This window comes from Maniola hyperantus, chromosome Z (genome assembly GCF_902806685.2).
Source record: "Maniola hyperantus chromosome Z, iAphHyp1.2, whole genome shotgun sequence".
In the NCBI taxonomy this organism is placed as follows: Eukaryota; Metazoa; Arthropoda; class Insecta; order Lepidoptera; family Nymphalidae; genus Maniola; species Maniola hyperantus.
In genome coordinates, this window is record NC_048564.1 from 12,363,029 (window position 1) to 12,383,636 (window position 20,608).

General features: G+C 35.8%; 2 protein-coding genes across 3 annotated transcripts; both read left to right on the forward strand.

The window, feature by feature from the left end:
* Positions 1-125: 125 nt before the first annotated feature.
* On the forward strand, positions 126-3,091 carry LOC117995768 (uncharacterized). The gene is made up of 4 exons (XM_034983762.2): positions 126-308; positions 767-884; positions 968-1,167; positions 1,883-3,091. Exons 1-4 carry the CDS (start codon positions 217-219, stop codon positions 2,490-2,492), a joined length of 1,020 nt encoding a protein of 339 aa, XP_034839653.2. The 5' UTR covers positions 126-216; the 3' UTR covers positions 2,493-3,091.
* Positions 3,092-9,100: 6,009 nt separating this feature from the next.
* On the forward strand, positions 9,101-15,419 carry LOC117995595 (putative peptidyl-prolyl cis-trans isomerase dodo). Of its 2 annotated transcripts, none has more exons than XM_069508755.1 (4): positions 9,101-9,189; positions 9,277-9,366; positions 11,698-11,916; positions 12,913-15,419. In XM_069508755.1, the coding sequence occupies exons 2-4, from the start codon at positions 9,303-9,305 to the stop codon at positions 13,131-13,133; spliced, it is 504 nt and encodes a 167-aa protein (XP_069364856.1). In that variant the 5' UTR covers positions 9,101-9,189; positions 9,277-9,302; the 3' UTR covers positions 13,134-15,419. The 2 variants fall into 2 exon arrangements, with proteins under 2 accessions (XP_069364856.1, XP_034839469.1); XM_034983578.2 differs by having other exon boundaries at positions 9,110-9,211.
* Positions 15,420-20,608: the final 5,189 nt, after the last annotated feature.

Sequence of the window (20,608 nt, forward strand, 5' to 3'; positions counted from 1 at the left end):
GCAACACTGCTACATATTTACAAAGTAGGTACTCTGTGACTGCTACGGGCTAGGTACCTACCTTTCGCTCTCCACCATAGATTAAAATGTTGCTCAAGCTTTGCTCAAGGTTGCTCTCCACCTTTTTTTATTTCTGGTCGGTGCTCTTCGCCGGGCACCGGTACCTAATCTATAGCAGAAAGAAATCTCTAGAAATATACAAAACTTGTACCAAAAATGAAACTTTATCAATTTATGGAATCAACTCTGATAATATTACTAGCGATCCTCTTTATATTGTTATTGTGGGAACTTATTATCAGTTTACGGTAAGTGATGTAAGGTTATAAATTATTATTAGTAGGTACATTAATGCACGAGGCCGGGAAGTAAGCACTTTACTGTGCTCGCAGCACTGTAAGAAATCAGAAATTAGATAGATATGGCTAACCGTGATGTGAGCTAAAAGCGCTATTTCGTAGAGTTCCGAATTCAAACTAAGCTAAAGAAAAAATAAATGAATGTTTGATATTCAGCAGGAAGAAACATTATTCCTAATTCAAACTTATCATTGTTACTTTTTCCGTTGTAATAATGTCCCGGATGTTCATCTTTCAAACCCATTGACTTATTATCTTAGATCTCTATGCTTATTATAGTAGTGTATCATATGATCATATCACTGTTCAAACCAATCTACAGGTGAAATGTACACATTCCAAAAAATCTGAAAATTTGAATAATACTTTCCCGCTGTTCTAGTGATTTTACTAATAATTTTTTCCAGGTCATTTCTGTATTGGAGAGTAAACTGTTGGTTCTGCAATACCAATATTTGGATCAAGTACATTAATCGTAACTGTTGGACTTGCCAAACATGCAACCAGTACAATGGATTTACGAAGGTATTTTTTTTTCTTAACGTTATGTAAAAATAGTCAGTTAAAACATTCTGATTCATCTAACTGTTCATAAATGTGTATTTTAGGATGGTGACTACAACAAAGAGCTTTGTGAAGGCCTTAAAACATCGAAAGCTTTAAATAGTTTCAAGTTATTCCTAAGAAGTCCGTCCAAAAATGGTCTCTGTAAGATGTGTAATATTAACCAACAGCTTAAGGTTACACAACTAGCGAATTTTGTACCCATGAATGAGGAAAAATATGATGAAGAAATTGACTCCTACAGGTATTTCAATTACCACATTACTAGCTGATGCCTGCGACTTCGTCCGCGTGGAATTAGGTTTTTTAAAAATCCCGTGGGAAATCTTTGATTTTCCGGGATAAAAAGTAGCCTATGTGTTAATCCAGGATATAATCTATCTCCGTTCTAAATTTCATCAAAATCCGTTCAGCCGTTTTTGCGTAATTGAGTAAAAAACATCCAAACACACACTTTCACATTTATAATATTAGTAGGATAATAGGTACCTCTCAGTAATAAATAAATGTTTTATTTATTAGCATGAAATCAATATAATAATATAGTATGCAACAGGTTGAGGCAATCGGGGAGAGTACGCCCCGTGGACCTGCACAGCCTCTGCGCGGTGCGGGCGAGGTGACGTGCAGGTGTGCAGGGCATCCCCTGCCTCATACCCTGATTGCCTTCTCAACCTGTCGCGGACTATAGGTACATATTCATACAGAGATCAATAAATATTTACATGGAGGAATTGTTATTTTGGCTATTTAATAATAGTAATTTTAAAATATTCAACAGAACTTAATTATAAATTATTAAGTCTATAATATAATTATTGTTTGACTTGACTTAATTTGCTATCGAAATATAACAGGGAAATTCTGTCAATTCAATAAACCACATGTTCGTTTAACCACACGTAATTATATCCAACACTATTATGTTCATGCCTATTATTATTGTTATATTTTTTCAGGACACACTTAGAAAAAGCGTACAAACTATGCAGTCCATGCGAAAGAATCTTGCAAAAGAAACTTTACAAGGAAAAAGTGTTTTTTTTAGATTCAAAAATATTAGAAACAAGGGCTTCAGACAAAAATGATCGAAAGATCCAAAAACAAAATGAAACAATAAAGAATCTAATAAATACTGTGCTTATAGCGATAATGTTAGCAGTTTTGGTAGTAGTTGAATGCCAGGGAAATACCTTGACACACTTGAAGAATTTATCAAACACAATATATATTATTCTTAAACAAATTATTTGGAACCCTGTAGAACGAATTTTTCAAATTGTAAAAATGACGCCATTATTTATATTCCCGTCACTAGAAGATATAGACATTTATAATATAGATACAGGGATATTTACAAGCTTTATTGGATTCAACAATTTGATGCAGAAAGCATTAGGAGGTGTTGCATATTTTATACAGATTACAAAAAATATTTGGAATATAATCAAAGCACAATGTGCAATTGACTTTCTCTGGTCTGTTCTCGTACTGACTGTAATAACCGAAAATTTTGTGACTGCAGACCCATTATTAATGAGTTTAATAAGTGTAAGTATTATAGATTAAAACAAACCTGCTGATCTCTTGTTGGGGCCATATTATATAAGTGCATTAAGAATTATTGTATTGTTACGATTTTTACACGGACGACAGTGTCCTTTCTCAACAAAATGTGATATTTAGACTAGAAATTTTTGCGAAAAGTAAAGAAAAAATAATTCTTGATGCTATTATTATTTTGATTCTATCATCTTGTAGCCCAAACTTTTTGTGAAGTTCCTTAAATAAAATATATAGAAATCAATTAAGTTCTTAAGGACACTTTGTTCGATTATATTGTATCACTTTCATTAGTTGTAAGCGGTTATTATTACTTGTAAGACTGAACCTAGCTGTAAGTTTATCTGCTGATCTCTTGTTGGGGCCTAGTGACGGCCATATTATATGAAAGCATTAAGAATTATTGTATTGTTACGATTTTTACACGGACGACAGTGTCCTTTCTCAACAAAATGTGATATTTAGCTTATTATTTTTTTGCAGAGTAAAGAAAAAATAATTCTTGATGTTATCATTATTTTGATCCTATCATTTTGTAGCCTAAACTTTATGTGAAACTTCTTAAATAAAAGATTTACATCAATTAAATTGTTTATTATTTATCTAACATGCAATTTTTTTTTTAACACTGGGAAATACGTTTACGCATCACCCCCTCCTGGAAGCCAGCCGGCTAACCAGCCAGCCAACCAACTGGAAGGAAGGTATGTGGTATGTGGAAGGTATATACCCACTAAAACGTCGCCTGGTGACTGGGTCGCGGGAACGCCGTAGCAAACCACTGCGACGCAGTCAGCGACATCCACCGGGGACCCCGCTCACGAGGTCCCCACACCGCACGTCCGAGGCGCACCGACCAAGTGCGTGCGCCTCCTGACCCGGGGCGACAACTGCATCCTCCGCTTCGTCCGCTGTGCCCTCTGCTAGTCAGAGGGACACGCGGAGAAACCTTCCCCCTGCCAGGTCATTAGCCATGGCTAACAATATCCCCGAAGAGAGATTATTAGCCATGTTACCGGGGTGCACCGGCCCGAATACTACTCTTCCCCTCGGATACCAGATGCATCCAAAAGGGACCAGTAGCACCCAGGCACACTGGGAGGTTACCTGGCTGGCACCCCAACATGCAAAATTTGCTATTTCACTAATTTAAAGCCTAAATATATCATGGTAACTTTAATTGACTAGGTCAAAAAGACCGGAAAAGCTTAATATAACTTACAGTCCCTAAGGTACCAAAGTTTGTTAGGAGACTGCACAATAAATAATTTGTAAAGTAGTTTATATTCAATTTTTCACGCTTAGGTAACTTACTAAGTATGATTTAATTTTATATGAAATTTATTTTAGTTTGAAAATTTTCTAACAAATATGCATGCAATAATTTTTGGTGTCTTATTATTATGACCCAGGTTATTTTATAAACCTTGCTATTCTGAATATTCTTGGTGTAGTATATACCTACTATAAACTTACTGTTGGTACAGTACCTACGCGGCAGAAAGTAATGTGTATTGGCCTTTAGAATGACATTTCGGCTTTGTAGAGCGTTATCTTTGTCAATCATACCTATGTGGCGTTTTGTCAGTCTCAACGACAGAGAAAATGCTCTACAAAACAGCTATATCCTACTAAAGGTCGATGTACATTATTTTCTGCCGCGTAGGTACTGTATTATTGGTTAGACAGAATTTTTCTAATTTCCTGGATTGTGGTTACTAAGGGACGTAACTACTGTATACATTTTGCACGTTAGATAAATAATAAAAAAATAATTGATGTACTTAAATCTTTTATTCATATTAATTAATTTAATTGATGTATAACATCAAGAATTATTTTTTCTTTACTCTGCAAAAAAATGATAGGCTAAATATCACATTTTCTTGAGAAAGGACACTCGTCCGTGTAAAAATCGTAACAATTCAATAATTCTTAATTGAAAGCATTATAATATGGCCGTCACTAGGCCCCAACAAGAGATCAGCAGACAAACTTACAGATAGGTTCAGTCTTACAGAGAAAGGACACTGTCGTCCGTGTAAAAATCGTAACAATACAATAATTCTTAATGCTTTCATATAATATGGCCGTCACTAGGTCCCAACAAAAGATCAGCAGATAAACTTACAAATAGGTTCAGTCTTACGACTACAACTAATAACAACCGCTTACAACTAATGAAAGTGATACAATAACAAAGTGTCCTTAAGAACTTAATTGCTGTCTATATCTTAAACAATTTATTTTTATTTTCGTCTTTTTTCGGTTTAAAGTTTTTATTGTTAATAAGGTTGTTTGTTGTGTTGTAAGAAGTAGAAGGTTTAGATTCCTCTTCTAGTTGGCGTTTAATATTCTTCTCATGCTGTTTCAGCTCTTCATCTCTCTCTTGAAATGACAAGGGTTCTATTTGGACACGGCCATGATGTGTTTCTCTGACTCGTTAAGTTGATATTTTTTTGTCAAATAGATCCGCAAAGATTTGGATCTTCTACAATGGAATTTAGGACTTACGGGAATAGTCAGTGGGGAAGTTGACTTTATGAGATTGGTTTTTGGCTTTTCAAGGATGTGTTTGGGCACAGGTCGTGCTCTAAAATTAGGAACAGGTTCTGGAGAAGGGGGTGGCTTTTTAATAACTTCTGTCAATTGAAATGGCTTGGGCACTGTAAGTGGTTTTTTTTTAATCTCAGGTAAGTTTTTAGGCCCTTTTCCATGTTGCTCCTCCAACTTTTCTTATGTCGTCTTCCCATCGCCTGTATTGTTTCCCTCTTTTCCTTTGTCCATCTCGAGGTAACCATTCAGTTATTTTCTGTGTCCATTTTTCGTTGCTTTCCCTTGTCATATGTCCTGTCCACCGCCATTTCAACTTTTTAATTGTCTCAAGTATGTCTTGCACTTTAGTGGTATTTCTTATGTCATTCGCTCTCTTCCTGTCTCTTAAAGTGAATCCTAACATACTTCTTTCCATTCCTCTTTGACAAGTTCTAAGTTTCTGCAAGTTTTTCTGCGAGAGGGCCCAAGTTTGACAGCCATAGGTCAGGCATGGGAGGATACAAATGTTGAATACTTTCCAGGACAGCGCGTGACAGGCAAAAGTGGAAGCTGCTGGAAGAGGCCTATGTGTCGAGAGGACACGCTGATAGCTAAAGAACAAAACAAATTCTATTTTGTAAAGACTAAAACTAAAAATATTAAAAAAGAAAAACTATCAGCAATAAAGGTTAAAAAAAAAAAAAAAAAAAAAAAAGTTTTTAGGCCCGTCAAGCAAGGATTTGGGTAAGGGACTAGCCCTTATTTTATGCTTCCTAATTTCTTCTAATTCTAATTCTTCTTTCTCCTTTTGCGACAAAATGCGATGTGAACGGACCCGATCCTTACATCTAAGTTTCGGTGATTGAGGGCAAGTCGGGCCATGAGGGACAAATTGTGCTTGTCCAATGACAAACATACATCGCTTACAAGTATGAAATCGGTCAGGCGTATTCCTCTGAGAGCGGTAAATGGATTCAGCTACGGACAAAAACTTAGTTTTCGATTGCTCCGGCGTCCAAGATCGTATTTTCTCTCTCCAGTCCTCTTCCTTTATTGTAGTTAAGTTACCCTCTGACAGGGCTTTCTTCATTTCGCACGGGGTTGCTATAGAGTACAATACCATCCATTGGGATAGAGGGCAGTAAAGGGGGCGCTCCTGAAACTCTAAGTTTCAGGAGCACCCCCTTTACTGTTTCTAAATTTCAGAGCTCGAAAATCATTTTTTTAAATAAAATTAATCACTTTAATCACAATTAGCATTTTTAGAATAAACTCGACACACAATACAAAATCGCAAAATACGATAGATAGGTACTGTCATAGGTTACCACCGTTAACACCTGTAATAGGGTGACATGGTAAACAGTGAACCACTAAAATTTCAAACATTTGTAGATCCACCGTACGTGAATGTAGTTAAGAACTATTGGCATTAGATGAAAGGTAATTTATTAAACTTGTGTTTTGCATATCAATATCAGCACTAATTGTAATAGTTTATAGGTAATATTATTTTATTTAAAAGATGGCGAATGGTTCACTGTGTACCAGTATATGTACACAGTGAATCGGGGGGTGAGTCGACAGTGAACCAATGTGTACACAGTGAATCATCATTTTAATTACCTACATTTGTCACATATTTAAAAATATTTATTGATATAAATGTCGTTAAATAAAACTACAGTAAAGTAATATTTAATCATTTCTTTATATATTTGTATTCTTTAGCAACAATCACATAAAATCAGTACAAAAAACAAACTAGTAGATACCTACTAATTTAACTTACAAATCTAATTAGGAATACTGACTATATAAATTAAAGCTTGGATTTTTATATTTCCACTTATTAGTATAAAAATAAATAAAATAAAAAGCCTTTTATTCCTTACATTTTTACAATAGTTTAAATTATCTATGTTTTGTTAGTTGGTTAGTTGAACTTATAATTTAGTTGTTAGTATTGTTAGGATTATTATTACTATTCATGTAAGGACCCCAGGTTGGGTAAAGGCCTCCTCCAAAGATGTCCATTTATCTCGGTCCTGCGCTATACGATCCCATTTCGGGCCAGCTGTTCTTAAGATCTCATCTTCCCATCTTGTCAGTGGTCTCCCCCTGCTCCTTTTGCCACGAGGGCCTCTCCACAGAGTTACTTTTGTTGTCCACCTCTTATTAGTATTTTCACATAAATCTTCTCATAGTTGAATATTTTAAATTACATTCTTGTGCTGCTGTGTGTATACTCATTCCGTTCTTTACAAGATCTACAGCTTTTTTCATTTCTTTTGCATCATGTCCGCCAATTTTTCGATTTTTTACTGTAGTTCGACACATTCTAAAACAAAAAGATTACTTTTATTATATTAAGTATTAGATCTTCTATTAACGCCTTTTTTTGTTCATAACAATTCACTGTGTACCCTACGATTTTGAGCCACTGTGTGCAGACACCACTTTCTAACCTTTAAGGTTACATAACTATTAAACATACCAAATTCAAAGGATATTTATATATCTAAGTTATTAAGGAACAATTACTTTACACATGGAAACAGTGCAATATACTAAATATACAACGATTCTAGAAAGAAAATAAATGAAAACACGTGTACTTACTTTTTTTGGCTCCAAGGACAAAACCATACACTGTGCCACTGTTACGGGCGGGAGAGCGCCGTCGACTGGGGAGTGCGGGAGGTGGTAGAAGGCGAATTGTTTCGCGTTTGCAGTACGGTTTAGCAACGTCGCGTTTTTGAGATATGAGTGGTGGTGCACTGTGTACTACTGGGCCACTGTTTACCACCTGACCCTACTTTTTTTTTACTGGTTTTACGGCTCTGGGTTCTAATTTATAACCCCTCCCCCACTCCTTCCCTCACTTGTAAATGGCGAGGAAAGGAGAGGGGGGAAACACCTACAATTCGGTTCTGGCACTAAAAATGGGACTAACTACTACTAAACTAGGGACCTAATTAATTTCATTTTATTTACATAAATCTGTATAAAATATGCGATTACGTGTCTTGAAATTAAGAAATTACGTAAAGATCAGTGCAAATTAATCTCTTTCCAGTGAATATTAACGAAATCTATGTAGTAATCGTGTTTTCTATTTATAATGTTAATCATTTTAAAATTGTATAAATGTCTATAAATACGTGTCTCCGAAACTTGAAATTACAGATGTGTAAAGTGCAAATGAACCTCTTTACACTGAATATTACCGCTATACCTATATAGTATAATATTCGTGAATAAATAGTGGTGAACCTCTCTATAGTGGAGCCTTTTTTTTAGCCGAGCACCAGCAAAATTGTAACAAACTTGATTACGATTTTAAAATTTTATTCTCCAACTTCTAAAATTCGTAATGTTCGTATTGGTTCGTATGTAGCACCGACCAGAAATAAAAGGCACTAAAAGGCACAGAAGCTAAATGGTATGTAGTTTCACACCGAGAAAAATCTAGAAACCGTTACAACCAGACTTTGTTTTTTTTTTTTAATTTATTTTACGGCCCTGGATAACAGTCTTTTAAGGCCTAGACTGATTAAAAATTTAAAACCGACTGCTGAGAGCTGACATAATATCACTATGGTTGTCGAGGTTGCCATTACAAGATCTACATGAGATTGGGTAACTTTAGAAAGACGATAAACATTGCCTTGGACATTTTTATAATGTGGCGCGCTAATGAACAAAAATTTTCACACAAAATCTTAAAGTCTTCGTTAAATAATAGTTAATACTGTTCTCTATATTTATATTATATGGGAGAATTTTTATAACGTAGGTGCCCCACTAATTTCCCGTCCGTTTTTAAAGTTACCTTAAGTTTAACCCCCCCCAATCAATTCCAGGCAACGCCCTACCGGCGGTACCTAGTAATTAATTACTACGTTCTGATGTCGGCTGAGGATTAATGATTATTATCGGTCATCCTCTCCTCATTCCTCATTGCGCCCACAACAACACGGTACACTGTTACCCGTGATGACTGTAACGCATTTTTTTTGGAAGCAGTTGACAACATTCTCATTTCTCTCTAAAAATTAAACGTCAGATTGGTTTGAGTGTAAATCATAGAGTAAAGTAATACACATTACACATACACTGGAAATCTGTGGTGTAAATTTTACGCCACGGCTGTGAAATCATTTTTGTAATTAAATTTTAACTAACAAGTAGGTATCCAAAGGTATCACTTTAAAAAGACTTGAATGATCATAATCTTGTTTTGCATTGGCAGGCAAATTTTGAAACAACTTATCTGAGATGGCATCAAGTCACGATGAAAGTCTTCCAGAAGGATGGCAAGCACGCAAAAGCAGAAGTACTGGTTAGTAGGTTCTGTACGGACTGTATCTAATTTCAGTACGCCCACGTTGATGATTAACAATAAATATTTAGTAGGTACATAAAAACTTTTCGAAATGATGATACCTTCAGTGAAAAAGTTACAGTGTAGATAACAGTTGCCCTTTTATAATACTAATACCAGCTTATGACCGCGACTTCGTCCGCGTGGACGACACAAATTTCAAACCCCTATTTCACCCCCTTAGGGATTGAATTTTCAGAAATCCTTTCTTAGCGTATGCCTATGTAATAATAGCTATCAGCATTCCAAATTTCAGCCAGATCACAATAAAACCTTAAGCTAGCCATACAAATCATGGCCGTGTGGAATAGTGCCAAGAATACTGGCTGCATTTCCACGCTGGACACCCAGGCTGATCTGGCAAAAAATGAGCCAGCCCTTCTGTCACCAGGTGAGGCTATCAATCACAGTGAAATGCCTCATAAAAAATTATAAGCACTAAGACTCCATGGCTCCAGGGTCTCCACGGTAAACAGAACAATATTGTTTTGTGTTAGTTCGTTGAAATAATGATGATACTCGTTCAAGATGTCAGAAGAAATCAAGCTTTCATTGAAAATGCTGTCTTATCCTTTTGAACTAAAACAAAATAACCACGCCGACACCACATTAGTAAATTCATAAGTTAAAAGTTTCCACCGATGTATAATGATTAGGGTTCATGATTTCTCGAGCTTATCAATTTCTCGGGTCTCGAGAATTCTCGAGGCTAATTTCTCGGGTCTTCTCGGGTTGTCGAGAAATTTACATTTACGTACGGATTTGCATATTCTTCGGTTCCAATAATGCGATTAATCAACAAATTCTGTGGTTTCCTCTCAAATAAAAGTACCAAAATAATTATAGGACTTTTATTGACAGTCTTCAACATAATTAGCTTCTTTTTCTTAAAGAAAACTAAAAAAATAAGCTATTCTGACATTTGTGACTTATACATATATACAATTACAGCACAAGCACAGCATTAAAAAGAAAAAAAATCAACTTAAAACTTCTAGCTTCTTTCTTTTAAACAAAACAAACAATAAACAAAAATTTCAACATGAAAACGTTAACCTTATCCTAACTTATAATTAAGTAAATTACAATCACAGCACCATTTTTTGGCATGTTAATTAGAAAAAAAAAATCAAATGAAATTTTTGCATTTAAAACAAACGGCAAACGCAAATCGTTTTATTTTATAATTTCATAGACTCACATATGATTTCTCGAGTTCTCGAGTTTTCTCGAGGTTGATTTCCCGGGAACAAAGCCCAACGATTTCCTAATGGTGATAGATGTCTCCGTACCCGGCTTCTATGCGAGATGCCAACTGCAGATCTGTATGGAGGGTGTACTGTGTATGTGCATGCCACAATCAGTGAATTATTAATTAATTAAACCCTTATTATAAATGGTACTGATTGATATGGAAAAAAAAATGCGAAAGTGTGTTTGTTTGTTGGTTTGTCCTTCAATCACGTCGCAACGGCACAACAGATTGACGTGATTTTTTGCATGGGTATAGATAGAGACCTAAAGAGTGACATAGGCTACTTTTTATCCCAGAAAATCAAAGAGCTCCCACAGGATTTTTAAAAACCCTAATTCCACACAGACAAAAAAACAGGCATCAGCTAGTGAAATATACATGTCTGGTGAGAGGCTTCTGCAGTGACTATAGTTACCATCCTACTGCAAAAGCAGTGCCGCCATGCATGCAGTGTTCTGGTATGATGCTGCATAGATACCGCTCAGCATATGAGTTTAATGAAACTGCCTATTCCTTTCAAGCAAGCTCGCTTCCATCTTAGACTGCATCATCACTTAGTAGTTAACTACTTACCACCTGGTGAGATCACAGTCAAGGGCTTACTTGTATAAGAATAAATAAATAAAGCTGGCCTCTTCAACAAAGCATTTATTTATAGGCCGGCACCTTAAATAAAACAACAATTTTTTTTTTTTTTTTATAAAAGAATATTAGCCATGTTAAATGACTAATATTCCTCTTTCCCCTCCAACTAAGCGTAAAGCTTGTGCTAGGAGTAGGTACGACAATAGTGCAACGGGCGGGGTTTGAACCGTCGACCTTTCGGTTTTCAGTCCACTCCTTTACCTGTTGAGCTATTGAGGCTCTGTAAAATGGTAACTTTATTGCTGGTTACAAGTGAAGAAAAAAACACAATTTCAAAAGCTCTTTGGCATATATCTGTAAATTGACAAAAATGTATAGTAGCAAGCACCTTTGGTTGTAAGACCAACATCAGCATTCAATGGGTTAAAATGATTATCTAATTATTACAGGTATGATATACTACTTGAATAAACATACGAAGAAATCTCAGTGGGACAGGCCCGATGAGCCAGCTCCTTTGGTAGATGCTGAAGATGATGATACTGAAACACCCAGTCAAGTGCAGTGCAGTCACCTGCTTGTCAAGCACGCTGGAAGCCGCCGACCCTCCTCTTGGCGGGAAGATCATATCACTAGGACCAAGGAAGAGGCTTTGGAAATTGTCAAAGGTATCTTTAGAATTAATTTTTGAAGTTAAAACTTGTGCATTGGGCCATTAATGGATAAAAACTTTAAGGTCGCGTCACCGACATGCTAATTTCATTAGGTATCCTATATTTAATGGAAATGTCATTGTTAGGTTAGTGTTGTTGCTTTCGGTAGTCAGTATTACTTAGTTTTAAGTTTTCATTTATCTGGGCAGTTCCCACTGACTACCAAGTTTTTGTAAATAGATTAGTGCTTGGCTGCTTTCTAATCTGCTAGGAATAAATGATGGAACCAAAAGTGGAGCGCACTTGTCTAGAAAATATCTATTAACTCTTGATTTGAAATGATGTTAAAAGTGAAAGGCGTTCAATTTCCTATCGTAGTTTTAATTAAAAACAAGGAAGCAAATCATGTCTGTGAAATTTCGAATAAATGCAATATGTATATAGAAGTAGACCTTTGCGATGCTTTGCAGTCAAAAAGTTCAGGGCACCCTCTCCAAAATATATCTTGTTGAATATAACAGACAACTTTTTGACAGTTGAAATGAAGTTGCACTATCTGTCTTTAGTAACTTGTTACTAAATATTATTTATCAATGAAAATTGGATATATTCAGTAGTATTTAATCTAAATATATAAAAGGAAAAGGTGACTGTTTGACTGACTGACTGATCTATCAACGCACAGCTCAAACTACTGGACGGATCGGGCAGAAATTTGGCATGCAGATAGCTATTATGACGTAGGCATCCGCTAAGAAAGGATTTTTCAAAATTCAACTTCTAAGGGGGTGAAATAGAGGTTTGAAATTTGTGTAGTCCACGCGGACAAAGTCGCGAGCATAAGCTAGTAATCTTATATAACTGTTATTAAATACACCTCGAGTGGGCAGAGATGTTATTTCTTGGTAGGATCCATATGTCGGTCACTTGGTAAATTCAATCACCAAATTATATCTGCTTTTTTACTGGTTCATACAATAGTTTCGAATAAATTATATATTTATTTTACAGAATATCGCCAAAAAATCATAAACAAGGAGGCTACATTTGAAGAGTTGGCCCGTGCATATTCCGATTGTTCTTCGGCCAAGCGTGACGGAGACTTAGGACGTTTCAAGAAAGGCCAAATGCAGAAGCCCTTCGAGTTGGTAGCTTTTTCACTACAAGTCGGACAACTAAGCGCACCAGTAGATACAGATTCAGGTGTTCACATCATTCTCAGAACTGCTTAATTTGTATTGTCTACGACTGTTCTACTATTTTACTACCAGCTTTTAGTTCTTAGTTTACTTGATAACTTGAGTGTGGGTAATATTGATGAGTGTGAAGACACTGACGTAATCACTGTGTAATATTATTCAAATTTATGGAGAGAACTGTAAATACTAAGTAGAGTAACTCACGTTAAGAGTATGCTCTTTGGTAGCTTCAAGTAATGCGCGAGAGCATGTTATTCAGATCCGCGTTTACATGCGGAACACTCATCAAAAGATCTCACTAGTTTCTGCTTACATGTCTATGCAGGTTTGAGCACGATCGCAACTTGCGTATCAGCCTCGTGTTCTTCAATCTAATGTGATATAGGTTCTCAAAAATCCTGTGGGAATTTTTTATTTTCCAGGACTAAAAGTAGCCTATCCGTAGCAGCCTGTCCCCGGAGGCTGGGATGCAAAGTTATCTCTGTACCAAATTTCGTAAAAACATTTAAACAGGTGATTCTTTAAAAACCCTGTAGAACCACGATTTCCTTACAGCATGAGGGTTGAGGAGTTGGACCCTCAAGTTCAACGATAAAGTCTTTACTTGGTTGGTACCTCCAATATCGATGTATAACAGACAGTTTCAAACCCCCATCAGTTTTTGTGGTCAGGCCCCCTACAGCATCAGGATTGACGAGTTGGAATCCAAATTTTTTATGGGCCAGTGTTGCAAAGTTTCTCTTACTTCTCTCTGAAAGTCCCGTCAAAATAGGTTCAGCTGTTATCGTACAGTTCAAATAACCAGATGAGCTTAATATGAGAGGTAGTTATTTCGAAATTACAGACATACACTTCAAATTTTATTTATTACTAGCTTATTCCTGCGATTTCGTCGTGTGGACTAAACAAATTTCAAAACCCCGTTTTACCCCCTTAGGGGATGAATTTTCAAATATCCTTTCTTAGCAGATCTCTACATCTTAATAGCTATCTGCATGCTCAGCTGGATCCGTCCAGTAGCTTAACTGTGCATTGATAGATCAGTCAAGCAGTCAGTCTATTTATATTGCTCTTAATTAAGAATAAGAATTTTTTGTATAAATAGTTTACATACATAGTTACTTTTCTTTTTCGAAACGTTAATTGAAATGTAGGTATTCCTGGTTCGATTATGTGAAATGATTGGTTTCATCTATAATTGGTTATTTCGAGCATTGATAGATGGCACTAAATAAATTCAATACATCACATTTCAGCTTGCACTGTAACGCCACTTTCTAAATTTAAGAATTAATAATAAGAGGTACCGGCGACTTTAAGAAGTTGTAGGCGAGCTTCAAATAAAACGTTAACGTAATATAGCTTGTATGACGTTAGCAATCTATCTTGTAATAAATTATCTCTGCTAATAGAGACACTTAAAATCTAAAGGGTCAGTGAATTCGATTTTTTGCTTTTTAATTTGTAACTTTTTAATTTTTTTAATTGATAGAAGTCAATATGCTATATGTAATATTTTAGGAATTCGCGTCCATTCCCTTCAATGTACATTGAGCCTAATTTGTATTATTGACTTTATTTAATCTATACTGTTATACTATTATAAATGCAAAAGTGTGTCTATCTGTCTGTCTTTCTGCTAGCTTTTCATGGCTCATCCTTTTAACATATTTTTATAAAATTTGGTACAGAAATAGCTTGCATGCCGTGGAAGAACCGGTCATTTGGTTCCCTAAAATCAAAGAGTTCCCGCGGGATTGAAAAAAAACTATATCGTATCATCTAGTTATATATATTTTTATATTATTGTTACAATAATAAGCAGAGATTATGAATTTTTTGATTTAATAATTGTATTTTTATGTAAGGCTACCAAGGTCGGGTGGTAAATAACAAGCTTAATTCATATTATTTTGATTTGTCACAAGTGGCTTACAAACTTTTGTCCTTTACTTTAATAAAAAACTAAAAATTAAAGAGCTTATTATTTTCACCCGACCTATGGATTTCTATAAATTGCTGTAAAAGTTTCATTTTGATATGCATTTTAATTTTGATGATATTATAACAGTTCATTTCATAGTGAAGATAGAGTCCAGATTACTTTGCGTCATTTTAGAAGAGACGCGTTGCCTCTGCCCTCTACTCTCCCATGAAGTGCATTATTTAAAAACGATTTGTTTTGTTGTGTTGTGTGTGGTATTTATTACATGTATACTTATTAAATTGTTACCGAATGCACAAAAATATGTTTTGTAGAAATACGTACTTACTTGCAGATATGTATAATAACTAAAATATATAATATCAGTGTACCTACTTTCGATATTTTTAAATAACCCTATTGCATATTCCCTAATCCCTATGATAGCCTAGTGTTAAGATGTCTGCCTCCCATTCGGACGTCGAGGATTCGATCCTGCTGCTCGATTACGGTAAAATGACAAATGTTTGTAGACCAGTTTTCAAACTTGTTGCTAATCATCACTATGGATATGAGACGTGATCTCTAACGTGACGTGGTCTCATAAGAAGGCTCACTCATTCAGCGCGGGATTTAAAGAGCTATTGCATGGAGTTTCTCTACATGACCAAATCAGAAATGAAGAGATCCGTAAGAGCACCAGAGTAACCGACATTGTACAGATAGGTATTATTTTATACCGCGAGTGAGTAGGTACGTTTATATTATATCGAACGGATGTCGCAGTTCTAGGTTAGAGGTTACTACAGTGACTCCCCTCATGCCAATTATCCAGTTTATCTTCGCTTGCTGACTTCTCTTTTGCAGTAACTATAGGTACCTAAACCTACCAATCTACCTATTTTATATATTATCACTAGCTGATGCCCGCGACTTCGTCCGCGTGGAATTAGGTTTTTAACAATCCCGTTTTTAAAAATCCCCAAACAAATCTGATTTTCCGGGATAAAAAGGAGTGGCCTATGTCACTCTTCAGGTCTTTATCCATGGCATCAGCTAGTTCTATAATTAATTAACAGGTTTAATTTTAACCAGTACCTACCCTTATTATAATTGCGATTAAATTGTTGGTTTGTCCTTCAATCACGTCGCGACGGTGCAACGTATTGACGTGATTTTTTGTATGGGCGGCAGAGATGAAGACCTAGAGTGTCATAGGCTACTTTTTATCCCGGAAAATCCATAGAGTTCCCATTGGATTTCTAAAAATCTAAATCCACGCGTATGAAGCCGCAGGCATCAGCTAGTACCTACATAATTTTAGTACACTGCCAGCAATAAATCATTGATTGCATTATAATTTACGGTCTATTGATACAGCCAATAAGTAAGTACCTACTATCTATCCCGACTAATATTATAAAGGCGAAAGTTTGTATGTGTGTGTGTGTGTGTGTATGTTTGTTACTCCTTCACGCAAAAACTACTGGACGGATTTGGCTGAAATTTGGAATAGAGATATATTATACCCTGGATTAAAACATAGGCTACTTTTTATCCCGGAAAATCAAAGTTCCCGCAGGATTTTGAAAAACGTAAATCCACGCGGACGAAGTCGCGGGCATCAGCTAGTACGGATATAGATCCGTATAGCTACATTGGTACGTGATCAACGTATTAACAGACTGGATGCTGAGTGATTGAATTAACGCATTCGTAAAAATTGGTTTATATCGGATATCAGCTGATATGGAAGGAAAATTTGCTAATTTGCAACGAGTATCTAATTGAGACTAAAAAAAATTGTCTATGTGCGATATCAAGATGGTAACGATATGGCCAATATGAAGAAATAGTGTAGGTATATACATATATTATTTATATACATAATCTGTGCCTGTGTAACACCTAGATGCAGCAGTTACCATAGCCTCTAAGATTTTAGGAGGAATTATACTTTAATCATTTCAACTCATCATGCAACGCCGCACCGGCCCACTACTTTAAAAAAAAACAACAGGTCTCCTGTCGAAATGAAGAGCATGACCACAGTACACCGCGCTGATCAAGTGCGGATTGGCAAACATTATGGAAAACTATCAGGCATACCGGATTCCTTCACAAGTGATATTTAATTACTTAAAACGCACATACGTAACTCTGAATCGAATTTCGAGCTCCCGAATAGGAGGACGAATTCTTTAGCCACTGTGACATCCCCGGTCTATTGTACCTACTTAACAGACAAAATATCCATACTTAGGTACTTGCATAGTTATCATTCATTCATATCATTAAGGTTTGCAGTTAAAAATACTTAGCTAGAAAAGCATAACCAACTGCAGTTAGACTTTAGAGCAGCTAACATTTACCTTAATTGATCAATTGGTCTTAATGCACTAACCGCATGCAATGCGTGCAGGGACAATCTGCGGCCTGTGCGTGTAACTAATAACTAATAAGCTAGGTTAGATAGGCATAGGTACATAATAGCAGGCGGTGTAAAATATATGCCTCTTCTATTCATCTAAACGTAGGTATTAGCCTAAAGCTAAAAGCCTATTTTCAGGGTTCTGTACCCGAATGGTGCCAATACGGGACCCAAGTAGTGAGTTTACGCTTAGTTGGAGGTGAAAAGGGAATATACATCACGATTGATATGGTTAATAGTCTTATTAAAAAATCGTTCAAGTGCTAGTCGTACTCGCAAACGAAGGGTTACGTAGGTACCATCGTACAAGAAACAACACTTTTTATTTTTTTTATAAATTTCATGGCGGCCATTTTGAAAATCTTGTTATGTGTAATTTTTTGTTATAGCGGCGGTTATTATTTTTCACATTATTAGGTTATCACATTCTGTGAAAATTTCAACTCTACCTATCGCGGTTCACGAGATACAGTCTGCTGACTGACAGACTGACAGACGGACGGACAGTGGAGGCTTAGTAATAGGGTCCCGTTGGTACCCTTCGGGTACGGAACCCTGGAAATAACGGGCTTTGGTACATGCTTTTATCCCCTTTAGGAGTGGAATTTCCAAAAATCCTAAGTGGCTGAAAGGAACAATCTGCCAAATTTCATGTTTCTCTGCCCCAGCAGTCTAGGCTGTCCGTTAATAGATTAGTCAGTCAGTCAAGATAAGTCTTTTTATAGCATATATTACTATTTAGGTACCTGCTGAAAATAAAAATGATTTTTTTAATATGTCATTTTACAAATTGTACCTAAGTAGGTGCTTAGGTTTAGTTTGTACTTTAGGAGGATACTTAGGTAGTTCACTGCCCTGTCCTACCTAGTTACGCATGGTAAGTAACGAGATTACAAAATATAGGTTTTAAAAATAAGGAGCACTTAAAGATAAGATAGGTGAATCTATAAAACATGTCGCAAAATTTAAAAGACGAAAATCTTATCACAAAAATTGGAATTGCGCTTTAATACTTTTATCTATTGTTCATGAGCAGACCGATAGAAGACGTAAGTTAAGTATACTTACTTATAATTGTATTTTCTGTTAAGTAATTTAAACTGCAAGGGAGACTAAAATCAGGTAGGTACTTACTAAGTATGCTGTAGAGGTACGAATTTCCAAATGCGATGTAGCTAAATGTTCCATATTAAATTGTATAGATAGGTATAAAGTTATTTTAGGAGTAGGTAAGCTAGTATAGAAAAGATAATGGTACATTGTTTTTGCGACTCGAGACTGCATATCTTCCTTATCGGTTGTACACATAGTACAGCAACAATAGTTGATAAAATAATGATAGACATATTGTGAGTGATGTGACCTAGCAGAAGATATCTACTTAGCTATATTTATATTTGCATCTAATAACTGCTATAGATAGGTATATCTGTATTTTATCTTGTAGATAATACCTACTTGAAATAAATAAAATTGAAGTGTCGGGTATCTCTCTGATTTCGAAATAACTTACTTTTATTTAGCTCATAATAATATTATTTACAAGTTACCAAGGCCCCCATGTTATCTGTCTGTGAGATCGGGCTAAACTTCTCAAAGACTGAAGCTATAATATGGGCTTATTACTTTTATCCTTTTATCCACTCTAAAACAGCACCCTTACAACCGTGCGTTTGTCTATCCACCTTGTCAAATAATTTTTAGGGTTCTGTATCTCCAGAGAAAATGTATAATCGGGAAACCGTGCATTTAAAAAGTGTTATTGGTTGTACCTATTTTGGTACGCAATCCTTCGTGTGCATTTCTGACTCGCATTTGACCTATTGTTTAGTCCGAGAGGGATAAAAATGGACACACGTTTCCGAGTAGGAAGGTAGGTATACAGTGGCTGTTTTAAATGGCGGATAAGCGGAATAAGTGACTCTATTTTTGTCGACCCGATGTCGATTTTTAAAAACCCAATACTCTACCTAAAAGGTATACTTAATAACTACTTATTTCTATAAGCATAGACTGATTATATTACTTCGTCTATGAGTGAACCATTGTTCAGTGCGAATGAATTGTGAAACTGGTCAAACAGGCGATAACCTTTATCATCCAATGTTTTCTTTATAGGCCGTAGGTACAAAATGACTTCTCACACGCCATTTTAACTCTATGGCTCAACTGGTATGTCAAAAGTACGCTTCAACAGGGTTCAACTTTAAAATAAGGACTAAAATCTTATGACATGAAATTTGACGCAAAAAGTTAAAATGTTGCATGAGAAGCCATTAAGTACATTATATTATTTATTATATACAGAAAACGTGTTAATACAGAAAACGCGTTACGACAGAACCCGAGTGAACTAGAGTGAGGAAACGATCGGTTTAATCCTGAAACGATATCTGTCGTTTCATAGCCTACCTACATATTTTGATGCCTGCCAATGTAGGTGAAGCCTCGACGTTTTGTTACTTTCATAACTGTCGTGAACTGCGACAGAGAGGTATTTTGTACGGAGTATAGTTTCAACTATAGTCCGTACAAAATGAATCCTCATGTGCCATTTTAACTCATGGGTGAACTGTCATGTCAAAAGCACCTTTAAAATAAGGACTAAAATCGTACTTTTGCCATGAAATTTAACACAAAAAATTAAAATGGGGCGTGAGGAGTTAAATTTTACGCATTATACATGGAAGGATTTTATAGCGAAAGCGCGCGTAAACGTGAACGATTATAATTATACTTCGAACGTGTCAAATCTGCTTTCGAAATCTGTTTACAATTAACCATTTAACTTGAAAAGAAAAATTGTATTCTATGAATCTGTCTGAATTAATATTGACACTGGAGACACTTAATCCATCATATTGTAAGCCAAATTGAGTTGCAGCACACAATTTTTTTTGTTCAAAATGACCCATCTTATGCCCATCTACATAGAACTTAACAGTTCTTGCATAGAAACATCGGCAAAAGAAGAAATTCCACCCGACATTTTAAAAACAGCAGCGAAAACGTTCGACAATCTTTTTGGTTCCTGTAAAATCAAGAATAGCCTACGACAAAATATGTTTGATTTAATTTTTAGGGTTCCGTACCTCGAAAGAAAAAACGGAACCCTTATAGGATCACTTTGTTGTCTGTCTGTCTGCCTGTCCG